This window comes from Muscardinus avellanarius, assembly GCF_963383645.1.
Source record: "Muscardinus avellanarius genome assembly, chromosome: 7".
In the NCBI taxonomy this organism is placed as follows: Eukaryota; Metazoa; Chordata; class Mammalia; order Rodentia; family Gliridae; genus Muscardinus; species Muscardinus avellanarius.
The window spans coordinates 45,654,055-45,672,603 of NC_137793.1; the positions used below are offsets into that span (position 1 = coordinate 45,654,055).

The 18,549-nt window shown below is 35.4% G+C and overlaps 1 protein-coding gene across 2 annotated transcripts in view; it reads right to left on the reverse strand.

The window, feature by feature from the left end:
• The window catches only part of DMXL1 (Dmx like 1), a gene marked incomplete at both ends in the record, with an annotated part of 217,767 nt that overhangs the window by 143,292 nt on the left and 55,926 nt on the right, over window positions 1–18,549 (reverse strand). The window contains 6 exons of one of the 2 annotated variants that reach the window (XM_080698416.1): window positions 5,554–5,675; window positions 6,407–6,446; window positions 6,554–6,807; window positions 8,854–9,054; window positions 14,495–14,663; window positions 15,034–15,223. In XM_080698416.1, the coding sequence (XP_080554542.1) occupies window positions 5,554–5,675; window positions 6,407–6,446; window positions 6,554–6,807; window positions 8,854–9,054; window positions 14,495–14,663; window positions 15,034–15,223 (976 nt within the window). Of the gene's footprint in view, window positions 1–5,553; window positions 5,676–5,764; window positions 6,447–6,553; window positions 6,808–8,853; window positions 9,055–14,494; window positions 14,664–15,033; window positions 15,224–18,549 lie in introns of both variants that reach the window. The other variant, XM_080698415.1, reaches the window with a different exon arrangement.

Here is an 18,549-nt window from a genome sequence, read left to right on the forward strand (position 1 = left end):
AAAGGCACAAGAACCTAAAAGGCGGATCAATACATGGGATTTGCTTCTGTATGGCAAAGGAAACTATGAAGAACCAACAGAATGGAAGATTTTTGCCACCTGCTTCTCTGATAGAGGACTAATAACTAGACTATACAGAGAATTCAAACTCAGTACTAAGAAAACAAATTTTGTTCTTCTTTATAGCTGAGTAAAATTCCACTGTGTGGATATACCACATATTCATTATCCACTCATCTGTTGATGGACACCTAGGTGGGGTCCAAAATTTAGCTATTGTAAATTGTGCTGCTATAAACATGAGCATGTATGTATAACTGTAATATTCAAATTTTAATTCCTTTGGAAAGATATTGAGAAAGGGTATGGATAAATCACATTGTGGTCTCATTCCTAGTCTTTTGATGAACCATTAAACTGATTTCCAAAAAAGATGTGCTAATTTTCAATCCCACCAACAATATGAAAGAGTTTCTATTTCTCCACATCCTTGCTAGCATTTATTATTTTTGTTATTTTCTTGATGATTGTCACAGTTTTTTGTTGTTGTTTTTGCATTACTAGGAATGAAACCCAGGGACATTCTGACTCAGAGCTATATACTCCCAGCCCTATTTAATTTTCTTATTTTAAAACTGGGTCTCACTAAGTTGTGGAGGGCCTAAGTTGCTCAAGCTGGGTGTGAATTTGCAATATTCCTCCTCTCTCAGCCTAACTACAAGGTTTATACATGTGTGCTACCATGCCTGGCTTCAGTGTATTTGCACTTCCCTCATTGATAATGATGTTAAACATTTTTTTCATACATTTGTTGGCCATTTATATTTCTTCTTTTGAAAAAGATCTATTCATTTCAGTAGTCCATTTTTAGTTGGATTACTTGTTTTTTTGGTGTTAAGGTTTTGGAGGAGTTGTTAACTTTTTGTTGTTGTTACGTTTTTTTAAAGTCTTTTGTTATTGTTGTTAAGTTTATATATTCTAGACACTACTTCGTTCTCTATCAGAGTAGCAGCTAACAAATATATTCTTCCAATCTGTGAGCTCTCCCTTCAGAATCTCAGTTATATCCTTTGCCACACAGAAGCAGTCTAATTTGATGGTATTCCACTTATTCTCAATTTTATTTCCTAAGCTGTAGCAATCTTACTAAAGAAGTCTCTACCAGTGCCTAAATGTTGGAGAGTTGGACTTATGCCCTCTTCTAGTAAGTGCAAGATTGTTTAATTTCTAGGTCTTTGATCTACCTTGAGTTGATTTTTGTGCAAGGTGAGAGATTGGGGCTGTTTTCATTCTTCTACATATGATTATCCAGTTTTTCTAATAGCATCTGTTGAAAAGCCTGTCTTTTCTCAAGCACATTTTTTGACACTTCTGTCAAAAATCAAATGGCAGTGTGAGGATTTGTCTCTGTTTCTTCTGTTATATTGGTCTATGTGTCTGTTTTTGTGGCAATATCATGAGGTTTTCATTACTATAGATCTATAGTATAACCTGAAATCTATATTGTGATGCTTCCTGCATGTTTATTTTTTAATTTTTTAATTTTTTTGGTGGCACCAGAGGCATTTTACCTGATTTACCCACACACGCGCACACATGCACACGCACACGCACACACACACACACACACACAATATGCATGCGTGCGGTGCACACACACGCACACACAAAGAGACCTATTTTTTTTTTTTAATTTTAGAACAGAGTCTCACTAAGTTGTTGAGACTGGCCATGAACCTTAATCCTTCTATCTCAGCCTTGCAAGAACTGGGATCTTTGCCATGTACCACCATGCCCTGCTTCCTGCAGAGTTCTAATTGCACAGGATTGCTTTGGCTACCCCGGATCTTCTGTTATTTCATTTAAATTTTAGAACTATTTTTTCTAGCTCTTTGAAGAATTGACATTAGTATTTCAATAGGGACTGCACTGAATCTGTATATTGCTTTTGCAGCCATGTTTGCTTGCTTGTTTGTTTTGTGGTACTTGGGATAGAACCTAGGGACATTCTACCTCTGAGCTTCACTCCCAGGCTGATTTTTTAATTCTTTATTATGAACCAGGGTCTCTTAGGTTACTGAGGGCCTCACAAGTTGCTGAGGCTGGCCATGAACCTGCTATCTTCCTGTTTCAACCTCCCAAGTACTAGGATTATAAGAGTGTGACAACACACCCAGCTAGAATACAGCTATTTTGACAATATTTATTCTGCCTATACAAAAACAGAGTAGGTTCTTCTAAGATCTTCAATTTCTTTCTTTTCACTGTAGCGCTCTTATACCACCTTGGTTAAATTTAATCCCAAGTAATCTGGAGGGAGAGGTATTATGAATGCAATTGTTTTCCAAATTACTTTTTCAGTAGAGTTTGTTGGTGGTGTAAAGAAAAACTATTGATCTTTGTAAATTGATTTTTTACCCATTTACTTTTCTGAACTTGTATATTAGCTCTAGATGTCTTCTGGTTGAGTTTTTTTCTTGTTTAAATCTATCTACTAAGTATAGAATCATATAATCTGTAAAAAGATATAATTGATTTTGTCTTTTCCTGTTTGTATCCCTTTAATTTCCTTCTCTTGTCAAATTACTATGGCTAAGATTTCAAAAACTGTATTGGATAACAGTGGTAATAATGGGCATCCTTGCTTTGTTTAAATGGTATCTTTTCTGATAAACAGCTTGCCTGGCACTTCCTACTTCTTTTGCAACACTATTTCTTTCCATAGTATTTGTTAATTAATATATTTTTTCACCTACTATCTATTCCTTCCCTAGAATATAAGTACTCTGGTACAGATTTCTATTTTGTTCACAGATTGATTCCTTCTACTTAAAACAATGCCCAATAAATGGAAACTTTCAACAATATATGTGTTTTTTACTATAATAGCATATATGTGTTTTGAAAAAATTTGTGTTCTAAAAAAATCATGCATTAATAATAATTTATGAAAAAGACAAGCGTGGTGATGCATGCCACACAGTAGCTGGGAGCCTGAGACAGAAATATTACAGGCTCAAGGCCAGCATCAGCAACTTAGGCCCTCCACAACTTAGTGGTACACTATTTCAAAATAAAAAATAAGGGGAGGGGATTTAGTTCAGAGGTAGAACATCATTTGGTTTAATTCCCAGTATAATATAATATAATATAATTAATATAAGACACACACACACACACACACACACACACACACACACACACCTTGTAAAAAGAAGCAGACTTCTTACTCTCTTCAACCCTATAATCTGATCATTCATAAAATACATTATTTGCAAATGGAAGGATGCTCAAAACTCCTAAACAGGAAGCTAAGGTAGAGCTAAGACCTGCCTCAGGGGATGTTAAATATACAACAAAACCAAAAAAAAGTAGAAATGCTTGCTTACTTGAGGTGCTGAGACAATGCAGTTGATGCAGGTTGCTATGATTTAAGTACAGAAAAAAGTATAGACTCTCATAAGGCAAAACCTTTGCAATGGTATTGAAAGAACTGACTTAACTGCAACCAAGCTGACAGTTCTTTCCACACTTAAGATTAAAATTCTACCATTGTTATTCCAGTTCCACTTAGAAAAACTATATATAAACCAACAAAGCTTCCCCATTACACTGCTAGTAGTCTCCTTTTATCTATGAGCAAAGAAGTACTACAGAAACACATACCTTAGAAAACTAAACTCTGTTTTGGGGGGGAGGGTGTGAGAGATTGAAACCAGGGCCTCACACATACTAATAAACCTACTGCTGAACCATACCCATAACATGTAACACATGCCTATGATCCCAGTACTTGGGAGTTTGAGACAGGTGGACCTCAGATTGGAAGATAGCCTCAGCAAACAAGAAAGCTCTCAGCAACCTAATGAGATCCTATTTCAAAACAAAAATAAAAAAAGACTGGGGGTGTGGCTCAGAAGTACAATGCCTCTGGGTTCAATAGCCAGTAACACAAACACCAAATGTTTTTGTTAGCTTGGAATCACTATAATGTTATGGTTTGAAATGGTGAGGGTTCTTTTTCTTATTCAACTACAACCTAACAGGCAGCTCCAAGCAGTTTTAACAAATCTTTATTACAAAATTAGGAAATAGAGCAGTAAGAAATAGAGAAGAGAAAGAAAAAGCAGCATGCTGACCCCACATGCTGGAGAGCCTGAAAATGCAACTCTGGCCCCCTTTGGGGGACCCCAACCTTTAAATAGATTTTGTATTGGTATCTTTCTCATCAGTGTTACCAAGGCAATGGGCTAGTTACTTATTCCTTAGCTAGGTGGTGCCTATTTGTCTCGGACAGTGCACTTCCTAAGTGCAAGGGTCAAGAATCTACCTGGCCCTCTGCTCTATTGTATTGGGCAGTATTGGTTGCTCATCAACTAGGGTGCTTTGAAGCCGCACACAAAGTTTACCTTTCCTCTGCCCAGGCAGGATCACAGAAGAGAGGAAGTAAACAGAGGCACAGGTTGCCTCTATTGAAGTTTTAGAGCTAAAGGCTTCAATTGACTCTAAGGCTTTTACTATAGGTTAATGGTTAGAATGAAGGGCAAAGACAGAGAGGAACTCTGCATTGTAATCACTGCAGCCCCCTCCCTGCCTGAGTGCTTGCACAGTATCTAAGCTCTGACTATATTTTACAATTTGGAAATTATCAAAGCAATTTTCCAATACCAGCACCTTAATACATTTTGATGCCTCTTCCCAATACTGGCACATATAAGGGTACAAAACAAATGTGAAAAAAAATAGAAAAAAGATACACATTCTTTTCAAAACTGTTTTGTTTTGCAGTCCTAGGGATGGAACCCAGGGACATTAAACCTCTGAGCTACACCCCATCCCTATGTTTTAGTCTTTTTTTTTATTGAAACAGAGTCTCCCTGAGTTGCAAAGGGCCTTGCTAAGTAGCTAAGGCTATCTGCAAACTGAAATCCTCCAGTATCCATCTCCCAAATGCTGGGATTACAAGCATGAGCCACTACACCTGGCCACACATTTTTTTTTTTTTTTTTTGGTACTGGGGGTGGAGCCCAGAGGCTTTCTACCTCCAGGCTATACTCCCAGACCTATTTTATATTTTATTTGGAAATAGGGTCTCACTAAGTTGCTGAGAGACTCATTAAGTAGCTGAGGCTGTCTTCAAACCTGTGTGATCCTCCTTTTTCAGCTTCCCAAGCTCAGGGATTACAAATGTGCGTCACCAAACCCGGCTCTGGCCACACATTTAAAATAAATTATGGCCGGGCGTAGTGGCGCACGCTTGTAATCCCCGCGCTTGGGAGGTAGAGACAGGAGGATCACGTAGGCTTGAAGCCAGCCACATGCGCTGGCTTAGGAGACCCTGTTTCCAAATTTTAAAAAAATGTAAAAATAGGTCTGGGAGTGTAGCCCGGAGGTAGAAAGGCTTCCAGGAACCCCAGTACCACCAAATAAATAAATAAAATAAAATAAAATAAAATAAATTATGTATTACAATTCTAGAACTTGTCCAGTAAGTGTAGATTAAGTATCAAAAATATACTGAATACCTAAGCCATTTTAAAAATTAATACTTACAGAAATTTCAGGGTTGGAAAGTTCATATAAAAGTTTCTTGGCATCAATAACTGCTTCATATAACCTCAGATATTGTCCATCACTAGCTACAAAGCACGCACCAGGAGAGTTGCAATATGTACCTAGAAAGTATTTACAAACATTTCAAATTTAGTCTTTTAATAATAATGTCAGAAAATCTAATTACAGAAATAAAAACCAGAATGCTCACCTAGGCAGTTACTGGGTATAAGAGTAGGAAGCCATGCCACGTTGGAAAAGGCAGAAACATGAAGAGAATTAATCCGTGCAAGCTCAGATACTCCTCCAGAAAAAGATAATGGACCAACTGGATCAACCCTCCAAAGAATAAGCTCACTATAAACTGCATTGGGATCCTGAAATGCCACATCAATGGTGCTTTTATTTTGTGTCAAAGAACATTCTTCAATATTTACAGTATCATGAGGTTGCCTTTGGTTATCAACATCTGGTGTCTTTAGTGCATTATGGTGTGATGTTGTCAGCAATAATGGTAATACTGAGTGGCAAGCTAAATCATTAAGATGAAAACGATGACCACAATATCGGGATTTGTGAGAAATACTAAGTACTGTAGAAAAAGCAGATTCCTCAGCAAAACTGACCAGCCACTGATTCAGAGAACCATCAGCATGCTTTGAAATCATCATAACATTAGGGGTAAAAATACTTAATTTTAGACTATTAGATGATTTATTGTGACCAGAAGAGATAAGCATTGATGTGGAACGAGTGAGGCCAGAAGGTTTTTGTTTCCCTTGCTGAATAGCCAGGTCAACATTCTTGGTACAGGCATACATTACTATGCTTTTACAGAGAGAGTTCGCATCACCTGTGGGGAAAGCTACAGGAATTCTGGAAACAAAGGACACCTGGAATTAAGAAAGCAAGTATTAGAACATATGAAATTATAGAGAGATAGTACAAAACATTACCCACATAAACAAGAAAAACTTTACAGAAATGATAACAATAGTACCTGTACTTGACGAAACATACCAGGCTGGTATTCGTCCAGCCAATCTACATGCCAAACTAGTAAAGAACCATCCATGGGATGAATACTGAAAAGCATGTCTGCATTTTTACTCCATTCAGACAGAAGTACTTCAATCTGATGATCAATAGCAGCCGATGGTAATGGTGTAAAACTTGAGTTCGATGCCATTTTATCAACACCCAGTTCCTTCTTTTCATGAGTTATTTTCAGATCATCAATACCATCATCCATTTCTATAAACAAAAACATTCATGAACCAATTAAATACAATCAAGCTATTACCACAAATTACAAAATAGCTTTATAAAGCTTTACAAACACATTAAAGATGCAAAACAGTTTTCATATTAATGAGAAACAGGCTCCTTTTAGAAACAATTGTTCTCCAGTATATAAGGCCACTGAAGTTACCTCAGTCATTAGACCTATAGTACTGAGTTGATGGATTACTGGTAAAAGGATTAATAGTGAACTTAAAAATACGTAAACTGGCCTCTTAACTCAAATGTCCTACCATTAACCAGACAGCTAAACTTCATTAAAATATATTATTTCTCTGACGCCAGGTGTGGTGGTGCACACTTGTAATCCCAGCATTTGTGAGGTGTAGACTGGAGGATGGCGGTTCAGGGACAGCCTCAGCTACTTAGCGAGGCCCTTCACAACTCAGTGAGACCCTGTTTCAAAAAAATAGAAAGACTAAAAAATAGGGCTGGGGGTGTAGCTTGGAGGCACAATGCCCCTGGGTTCCATCGCCAGTACCGCAAAAAAAAAAAAAAAAAAAAAAGATAAATTACTTCTCTGGATCTCAGTTTTGCTCATGGCAAAATAAGAGTTGGAATTGGGTCTCTAACTTCATACTGAATTTTTAAAATATACTATACAACGCTGTTGTATAATCCTATGTCCATTTCACATGCAACCTGATGCTTTTCCAGTCCATTTTTAAGTATCTAAAAATAAAAAATGCCTAGATTAAATACACACACAATTAAATTTGTACTTTCTTCATAATAGCAGATTTATGCAAACCTGAGTGTGCCACAATGGTCCTCAAAAAGCATTAAACTTATAATTGGCATGACATCTTAACCATTTTAAAGCAATAGACTTATAGGGGCCATTTTCAAAACTTTCTTCAACACATCAGTAATTAAATATAAATTTTTATGTCAACTTACTCATAAAGGTAAACATATATATTCTCATTTCTTTAAAAAAATTCAGTCCCTATACATTCCCCTCAGTTCTTGATTGGGAATATAGAATCTTCCTTAAATAAAACTCTTAAGAAAATGTTTTGACTACTTACCAGATTAAAAACACAGGTCAAGACATACAAATCAGTAAAAATAATTAAAAATTAAACACAAAAGACAATAAAAATAAACAACCATAAAGCAACTCAAAATTTTATTTGTATACATATGTCTATAGAAACATAGAAAATAATTTATCTGGACTAGGGGTGTAGCTCAGTGGAGAGAGCACTTGTGTAGCATGTGCAAGGCCATGGGTTCAATTCCATACACAAGAAAAGGATCAATCTGGAAGAACATTTATCACACTTAACAATGTAGAAACTTTATATCTGGCTGTACTGTTTAAATCTTTTTTCTAATGATCATGTAAAATCTTATAATTAAAACAAAACTTTTAAATAACAAACACATTTATGAACCATAGCCTATAGAAGAAATGGTTAGCTTACACATCACAGTTTAGTACTTAGTATATAATGGTATCCAGTCAAAGACTACAGGGAGCCCTATGACTATTTCTTGTCAACAAAATGAGAGTGGAAACAATATGTTTCCAGGTCTAAGCTAAAAACCAGTTAAACCTCTTCTCTCTCTTTATACCAACTACAGACTGAATAAAGAAGTTTAAGGTCTTAAGTTTCTCAACTTTAAAGTACCTACAAGCTACCTGAAAATTTTACTAAATCGCAGATTCTGGTTTAGTATGTCTAATATGGGCTTCAAATTAAGCATTTTTAAAAACCTCTCAGGTAATTCCAGAATCACTAGTCCATAGACTACCCTTTATGTAGCAAGATCCTAAAGGCTGACAAAACCACAAGAATGGAGAACCCTAAGTAAATCACTTTGTTGAACAAAGATACCTGGAACAGGTAGATTATTAAATCAGCTAGCCCATATTTGCATTATGTCACTGCAAATTTGGAGTTTATTTCTGATAATAGCTAGTCTTACCATAATATAAAAACTGTTGGTATTTTGCATAAATTCAACTTTTCATTTGTTTTAAAGCTTTACCTTCATCTGCCTGATTAGAGTCTTCTACACTGGCCTCAGAAGATGGTTGCTCAAAACTTTTTCTGAGTTGCTGTAAAAAGACTTCCATGGATAAAGTAAAATGCAGCTCTTTGTTGTTTAACCAGTGTACCACAAAAGGGCCACTCTTCTCTTCATTTTCATTTAAACTCAGAGATGTAATAGATGGAAGAAGTGGAATGTCTATAAAAAAAAAATCACAGTTAAAATTTTGCCATTCAGACAAAAATATATAGTTAATTCCTATTTTGATTATTGAGCAGTATGCACTTATCATTTGTTTATCTGAGAAAGTATTTCTCCACTTTCTAGTTTAACTTATTTTTCTTTTGAGTTTTTCTCAGGTTTATAAAATAACTTCATTTTTTAAAGTTAATATGTACATTACAGGAAGTAAAAACACAGAAACAAAGAACATAGTCATCTGGTCACAAGCAGCTTAGTTGGATGTGGCCTTCCAATTCCTATATATACATACACAATATTACATTTGTGTGATTGAGACCACAGTATATATCATGCTTTTCCATACATCATGAATATTTATCAATTCAATATCTAAAACCTACAAGAGTATTTTTGATAAATAAGATATCATTACACTAACTCAATCTGCTAGAAAAAAATTGTAATCCTGCCTTTCTTGGGGACAAAAGTTTCACTTAAAACATAAATAAGCTGGATATGGTGGCACACGCTTGTAATCCCAGCATTCAGGAGGCTGAGACCAGAGGATCGCAGTTCACGGACAGCCCCAGCTACTTAGTGAGGCCCTTTGCAACTTAGTGAGACCCTGTTTCAAAAATAAAGAATAAAAAAAAAAAAATTGGGCAGGGGGTATAGCTCGGAGATCAAATGCCTCTGGGTTCCATCTCCAGACCCACCAAAAACAACAACAACAAAAAAGACATAAATAGCAATAGGCCTCTTTTTAAAGATTTTTTTAGAGCACTTTAAATTCACAGCAAAACAGAAAAAGGTACAGAAACAGTACACATGCATAATTTCCCTATTATCAACATCTAACATTAAAGTGTACTTTTTTTTTTTTTTTTTTGGGTGGTACTGGGGATGGAACCCTTCTACTTCCAGGCTACACTCCCAGACCTATTTTATATTTTATTCGGAAACAGGGTCTCTTAAGCCAGAAGGGCTGTGCAATCCTCCTGTCTCTACCTCCCAAGCACGGGGATTACAAGTGTGCGCCACCACGCCCAGCTAAAGTGGTACATTTAATGCAACTGAAGAACCAACAATGACACATCACTATCATCCTGAGTCCATAGTTTACCTTAGGGTTCACTCTTACTGGTGCACATTTCATGGAATTGGACAAATTTTACTAATATTACATATATCTTTAAACTTCTAAAATACATTTCATTTAACCTATCAATATGATTTCTAGTGTAATAATGTGCCACCACTGTTACTATAAATGGTAACGGAATTAAGTGGTAAATTTAACACTTACTATAAAAAGATAAAATTATATATTCTAGGTTATAAAGCACAATTCATTTAACTATATTTTCCTTAATACTAAAAATATTCTCATAAACATGTTTAAAATTTGTAGACATATTAATGTTTTCTTTATCACAAATTTTGGTGAAAAGTGTATCTGTTCTACAATAAAAATGTCATCATCACTAATGTCAGAGGAACTTCTGATACATGCATCTCAATAGCAACTTTTTAAAATTTTCAATTCAAATTTTTAACTTAGTAGACTATATATTTTCTTTAATGACGTACCAATCTAATTATAAGATAGATATTGTTTATTTATTAGCATCAAGACTTAATTTAAAAGTTAAGGCAGACCACCTCAGCTTTAAAAAAAAGTTCTCTGATACTACTTTTTTTTTTATGGTACTGGGGATGGAACCCTTCTACCTCTGGGCTACACTCCCAGACCTATTTTTATATTTCATTTGGAAACAGGGTCTCTTAAGCCAGAGAGGTTGGCTTCGAACTTGTGCGATCCTCCTGTCTCCACCTCTCAAGCGCGAGAATTACAAGCGTGTGCCACCATGCTCAGCATTGATACTACTTTTGATATAATTGCTACAGTATACTACAGTACAAATCCAGTCAGTTATGATAAATTATAATTCCTAATTAATAGAAGAAAACCCCACATTTATCATATTAAATAAAATCTAGATCACAATGGTGCCTTCTGAACTGTCAAAACTGAAATGGATTCAAAAAATATAAATAATGTTTGCCCAAATAATCCTATTTTTAAAGAAATAATAAAAAATTTGAATTATATGTTCAAACAATGCATCTATTTTCAGTCACCAGTTGAAAGAATGCTATAGGAGAGGAAAAGATTAAAAAAAAAACCTTTCTTTTGCCTCTTCTATAAGAAGCAAGTTTTAATACATCCAATCTAAGATCTTCTGTTTATTACCTATAAATTCCTTAGTAAATTATTTGATTATCTACTTCATAAGAGAAGGATGACACCTGTTTTCATTGCCATTGTATCTCCAGTTCCAATCACTATCTGTAGTTCCTACACTAGCACAGTCTAAGTACGTACTAAAAGCTCTGAGGGGCTGAACCGCCAAATCTATTGTTTGTGAGAGGTACAAAGTAGTGCCAATGACTGAGAATACGCCCAAGAAGCTATCGGTAAGATATTCCCATATCAGCACAAATGGGATCATCAGACTGCAGTTAGGTTACAAAAAGAAAGGACTAATGCTGGATTTTAGCAGGAAATATTCTAACTAAAAGGAAACTCAAGGCCCAGTGTGGTGGTTCACGGTTGTAATCCCAGTAACTTGGGAGACTGAGACAGGAGAATTTGGGTTCTCGGCCAGCCTCAGCTCTTAGTGAGGCCTTCTGCAACTTAGTGAGATACACTGTTTAAAAATAAAGAATAAAATATAGGCTGGGATATAGCTCAGAGGTACAATGCCCCTGAGTTCAATCCCCGTTACCACAAAAAAAATAAAAGGAAAGGAAACTCAAACATCTTTTGTGTCCTGATATCACTCAAAAATTTTGATTAATATCATTTTTGTAAGAAATCTTCATGGAAAGGGCATAAAAGCAAGAACTGAAAGATGTTCTTTCAAGCTCCTCTCGAGACTATTGATATTTCTATTGATGGGCAAATAAGTGAAACTAAATCAAAGAACTCTGCTTTAAGTAAGGAATATAGCATCTAGAAAGGTCATTTTAACAAGTCAGATTTAGGAGAAGGAATTTTTCATTGAGTTCAATCTAGCTGCTAATATTATTGCTTGGTTTTGATTTGTTTTACATTTTCCTCAGCAACCTATCATCTAAAGAAAGGTTTTAGAGTTTCCTTTTTACAAATTAGTCAAAAGCTGGGCGTGGTGGCACAGGAGGACTGGGCAGGTTCGAAGCTAGCCGCTCTGGCTTAAGAGATCCTGTTTCCAAATAAAAAATAATATATAAAATAGGTCTAGGAGTGTAGTCCAGAGGTAGAAGGGCTTCCAGAAACCCCAGTACCACCAAAAAAAGAAAAAAAAAAAGTTAGTCAAGGAGATGCTACAGTGGAACTTTGAGCTCCTTTTTCAGTAGTGCCTCAGTCTTTCCCATTAGTGTGAGAATTCAAGTTTTCTTTATTCTCATAATATTGGCATTTATTTTTTCATTTTTCATCTATTTTATTTTATTTTTACAGTGATGGGGAACAAACACAGGACCTTTACAACACTAGCACAATACTGCCTTTAAAAGGAACCTTCAAAATTATTCTACTAAGGCCAGGCGTGGTGGCCCAGGCTTGTAATCCCAGCATTTGAGAGGTGGAGACCAGAGGATTGCAGTTCATGGGCAGCCTCAGCTACTTAGCGAGGACCTTCACAACTCAGTGACACCCTGTTTCAAAATAAAGAATAAAAATAAATCAGGCTGGGGTGTAGCTCAGAAGTAGAATGCCCCTGGCTTCTATCCCCAGTACTGAAGAAAAAAAAAAAAAAAAAAGTTATTCCACTAACCTTAGAGGTACCTGTGTATTACAACCACTGTTAACATACTACACTTGATTGTGGCCTTTTAAGAAGTTGTTAATCTACATTTTTGATACAGGTGATAATCTTTACCAAGTCTATATAAAGTTTTTTACTTTTTTTTGGTGGTACTGGGGTTTTAATACCAAGTCTATATAAAATTTTAAATAAGATAATTCAATATTCTTCCATCTACATTTTCTTTGTTCATGAATTCTTTCAGAGTTAGGATTGCTGTCGACCAAATAAAAATTAAGAAGATCAGAAAATACTTTTTATTACTACTAAAAATACAAGTGCACTTTTTTTTGGTGGTAATGGGGACTGAACCCAGAAATACTATACCTTCCAGCTACACCCCCAGCTCGATTTATTTCTTATTTGGGAACAAGGTTTCACTAGGTTGATGAGTCTCACTACTTGCTGAAGCTGTCCTCGAACCTGTGATCCTCCTGTCTCAGCTTCCCAACTACTGGAATTATAGGCATGCACCAACCATTCCCAGATACCTGTACACTTTGACTTAGCAAAGTGCTTCTCATTTTGATGAATAAAATTCTATCCAAGTAACTAGTGGAACATATTTATTGTTACATTACCTTGAAGAATGTAATACTATAATTTCTGCCTATATGGAAATAAATAGGTTATACTTAGGTGATACTTAAGAGTATTTCACAATATACAAAATATCAATTGTTTTCTTCTAGGGAAAAGAATGAAAGTGGGATAGAGGGGAAAAAAAAGGGAGTTTTACTTAACTTTGCTTTCTGTACAGGGGACATTTATCACAATTGTCTTTATTTTTTTCAAGTCACATTTCAAGATTGTGTGTGTGTGTGTGTGTGTGTGTGTGTGTGTGTGTGTGTGTTGGTGCTCCTGGGATTGAACCAAGGGGTATTTTATCTTTGAGCTATACCCCATCCCTATTTTATTATTTTGAAATAGGGTCTCATTAAGTTGCAGAGACCCTTGTTGAATTGCTGAGGCTGGCCACAAGCCTGCAATTCTCCTGTTTAAACCTCCCAAAGACTGGTATTAGAGTCATGTAATGCCAGGCCCAGCCCAATGTTTCACTTTAAATGCCTCAATTGTGACCACTTGTTTTTATATTCAGGAGATAACAATCATTAAAATGATAAGCACTTAAATCTCTAAATTCGTAGATAGACCCAGATATCTTAGGTCATCCCATCTGTTTATTAATACATAAATGCAGAGATAAGTTTCTTAGTTCTTTCAGTTATAACTTTTACATATTTCTTACCTCTTTATGAAAGGACTCCAAGGATTAAGTACCAAACTTGTACAAATCAAGTACAATGCTTTTAACAACTATAAAATAAATATAAAATACTATTTCTGTGGCATTAATACCTACTAGGTAATAGCCTTAAATCTATACTTTTGAATAAAATAATAAATCTTGATGGTTTATCAAGATCTTATGTCAAAAACCAAATTATGGCTTAAAAAGTAAATAAAAAGATATCAGTGAATGGGCTATGATGAAACACTTGCAAAGAAAATCACCTCCAATATTTCACACACTCAAAACTAAAAGTACAGTTTGTTATAAAATCAACTCAATTTCAAAAACAATGTTTGGAACTCTGCTTTGTTACCTGTTGCTGGGTTGATGCTAGCTGCAATATGAAAGTGGCAAAGTGCATTGGCATGCAGTGGAGTGTTCCTGTGGACATGATGAGGATCCTGCTGATGAGGCAGATAGCCAGTATGTGCTACAAGTGCAAGTGATCTGCTCCGACCTCTACGAAAATGTCTTAGATTTACCTGTATGAATAAAAGAAGTATTAATAAGATATTACTTTTTATCTTAAATTAGTACAATTGACTCTTACTTTTAGTACTAATGACAAAAAAATTCTAAATTCCAGTGGTTCTAAAGATAACAAATGGTAGAAAAGAAGGATAGTCTATCCCAAGCTCTAAAAAAGAAAATATATTTATAGTCAAATGTATGCATTTTCAGATTTTAGCTCTAGACAAATCCTAAAGTATATTTTTGCACAAGATAAAACTGAAGTTTGTGAGTATTATTTTCCTAGGACATAGATTTCTATAATCTTACTATGTTGCAAAAAAAATCAGTGTACAAAAGCTTTTAAAATTATAGAAAACAATATATATTAAAAGCACTCACTTCTAGAGCATTTTGAACTCGTTCTTTACTGGAAGCATTTCTCTTGAGATTATTTGTTAAATTAATTGGTTCTGACCAATGGTTGCAATCACCTCCATATAGCATACAATCATTTGGTAAAAACGTTTCTACCCAAAGACGGCATACATTATCTTTGCAGCAAGTCAACAGAACATTACATACAGAGGCCCTAAAAAATAAAAAAAAAAAAGTTTTAGAAGAACACAAATTTAACACAGTATCATAGATATCTATATGTTTCTATTAATAAATGCAAACTACAAATACAACAATGAATGAAATGTCAACAGAGATTAATTTTGACACAGTAAATGCTTGCCAATCTATTTCTTTTCTGCCTAAAATTCAGTAGTTCTTGTTCCAATAATCTAGGATTATTCTTCTTTCATCTAAAGAATAAAAACTGATATCAAGCCATAACTCTTCAGCTGAAAAGCAAGAACAAAAGTACATCATTTAGTAAAAATTTTATTTACTCAATTGATGGTTATTTGAATTATTTTATAATGCTTTATTTTACCTTCTGAAAAGGCATCTGCACACTGTTCGCTAACAATAACCAGTTAGTATAATAACTAGTTCTTTTATTCTCTCCTTACCTACTTATGCCTAAAGCAGTAAAGTACAAGAAAATTCATGGTAAAAAACAACACTAACCACATCCTTTCCTTAGTCATCTTTGACTTACACTTCCTTTCCTTCTTGTGACTCTCCCCCTAAATTAAAATAAATACATGTTTTTGGGTTTTTTTGTTCCTTTTCTGAGTTACTGGGGATGGAACTCAGGGGCATTCTACCTCTGAGCTACACCCCCAGTCCTCAGTCTTTTTATTCTTGAAACAGGGTCTCACTGAGTTGTGAAGGACCGAAGTAGCTGATGCTGTCCACGAACAGTGATCCTCCGGTCTCCACCTCCCGAATGCTGGGATTACAAGTGTGCGCCACCACACCTGGCACATGTATATTAATAAATGTCTAAGAATTAAGAGTTCAAATGATGAAATCCTATTAATAAAGAATAACTTCTATCAAGCTAGAAAAAAGCAAGTATAAGCCAGGTTTAACGGTACCTGTATTCCTAGTTCTTAGAAGGCTGAGACAGGAGAATCACAGATACAAGGACACTGTTTCAAAACAAAAAATAAAATAGGACTGAGGGTACAGCTTGTGGTGGAGTCCGCCTAGGTTCAATCCCTACTACCATAAAGGGGAAAATAAAAGGCAAGTTTAGAAAAAAGAAAAAGTTACTACATTGTAGTAGGCACGTGTTCCAAAATATCTCATTAAAACCAACAATCAGTAGAAGGCAACTCAAGTGAGTTAAAGAAAAGAGAGAAAAATCATTTCCTAGGGTTGTAGTTTAGTACCAGAGCACTTGCCTAGTACCTGCATGGCTTTGCATTCAATTCTAAGCAGCTGAAAAAAAAAAAAAAAGAAAAAGAAAAAGAAAAATGAAATCAAATATTTATAGTAGCTATTTTTTTAAACCTATCTATCCAGTTAAAAAAGAAAAAGTAGCAGCAGAAAAAGAAAAAACAAGAATATTATATTTTATCTTGACTGGTATTTAGGTATTTAGGTCTTTATCTACTTCCTTTTCCATACCTTCTGTGGGTTTCCCCTCTGTAACTTTCCATTACCTCTCCCTCCCTCATACCTCTCTTTTTTTCCTTTCAAAACCCTTTGCTTCTCTCTCTTTCCCTAACCCTCACAACCACCTCTTCTCCTATACTGTTCTCTCTCCTTTTTCTATCCCTCTCTTAGTTTCCTTTTCTCTGTTTCTAATATATTCAGGCTATTTCAACAAAATTAAAAGTAAGCAAAAAGAATACATTAAAAGGGAATACATAAAGTCCATGGTTCCTACTGTCAATAAGTAACTGGTAGAACAGCAGAAGGTAGTGACTAAAGGGATGAATCAAAAGCAAGGTACTTTAATCTTCTCTTCAATCCTCTCTCCCCCCCCAAAAAAAACCCAGCAACAACCAAAAAACAACAGGTATAATCTTATATAACATTATAGAAAGTAACTATGTGATGGGAATCCCAAATACCTGTTCTATCTTAATGTATCAAAAGGCTAAGATTTTACAACTTGGTACCTACAACCAACTTTCAGAGGTTATTGTAGGATATCATTAAACCTTCCAACCTGTCCTACAGTCATCAATATTTAATTAGTAAAGAAGTATACACTCATCAGGAAAACATCCCCATTCTTCTCTCTCAATCCATCAGTCCTCTGCATAAAGTATTAGTCATTTGTTAGAGCACCTCTGTTTTATGTGGAAAACAAACAGACTAAAGCCAGGTGTGGTGATGCAAGCATGCAGTCCCTGTTACTGTAAAGACTGAGGCAAAAGGATCACTTCATCCCAAGAATTTGGGGATAGCTCAAGCAACACAGGGAGACCTGGCCTCAAAACAAAAACAAAAGAGCAATTCTATTACCCAAAGAACTCTGATTTTCATGAGAAAGTGTTAGCCTTACCACTGTATACTTAATGCAGCTGGTGAAAAAAAAAAAAAAAGGCATAGGGAAATAGGGAAATTAACTGGTTTTTTAAATGACATTCTGGGAACCCCTAAAAGATGTCATAACAGAGCTGGTAGTGTAGCTCAAATGTCATAACAGAGCTCAGTGGTAGAGCACATACTTAGCATGGATGAGGTCTTATATTCAGCCCCTGGCACCACATTTTTAAGAAAGGAAAAGAAAGAAAAATAAAAACAGCTGAGATGTGGCTCATTGTTAAAGTGTTTACCTTGCACATAGTATGTGCAAGGCCCTTTTTTGTTCTCCAGTCCCACACAAAAAGAAAAAAAGAAAACAATGTCATTACTAAGGGGAAAATTCTAGTTTTATATACCATAACCCTGTATGGTACAGAATTTAGTTTACAGACATAAAATGAACATAGCTAAGAAAGAAAAAAATCTAGAATGTAATCCCAGCATTTGGAAGGCTGAGACAGGAGGAACGCGGTTCATGGACAGCCTCAGCTACTTATTGAGACCTTTGCAACTCAGTGAAACCCCATTTCAAATTAAAAAAATAAAAACTAGGGCTGGGGGTATAGCTCAGAGGTAGAATGGCCCTGAATTCCATCCACAGTACCAAAAAAAAAAAATCTATAATTGCTATTAGAAGATGCCCCTAATGACCCAGTTTAAGGTGTCTGCCTCTGCCTTCACTGTGATCAGTTCTGCTGTCATTGAGTGAACTTAGTTACTGCCCTCCCTCTGAAGTATAATATTCATAGTCTTCTTTTTATGGAACATCTGCAAATGAAAACATTTGGATATATTAGATTAAATTAGCTTTTGAAATTATGTAATCCTCAGGTCTAAAGATTCACAGTTGATAATAATAACTAAGGTTATTCCAACTTGTAAAGTGAGAGTTAACATATGCCATGAGCTCAATCTATTCTAAACACATTTTATATATGTATGCTACAGTCTCTGAGGTACTAGAACAGTACTCAAATGAAC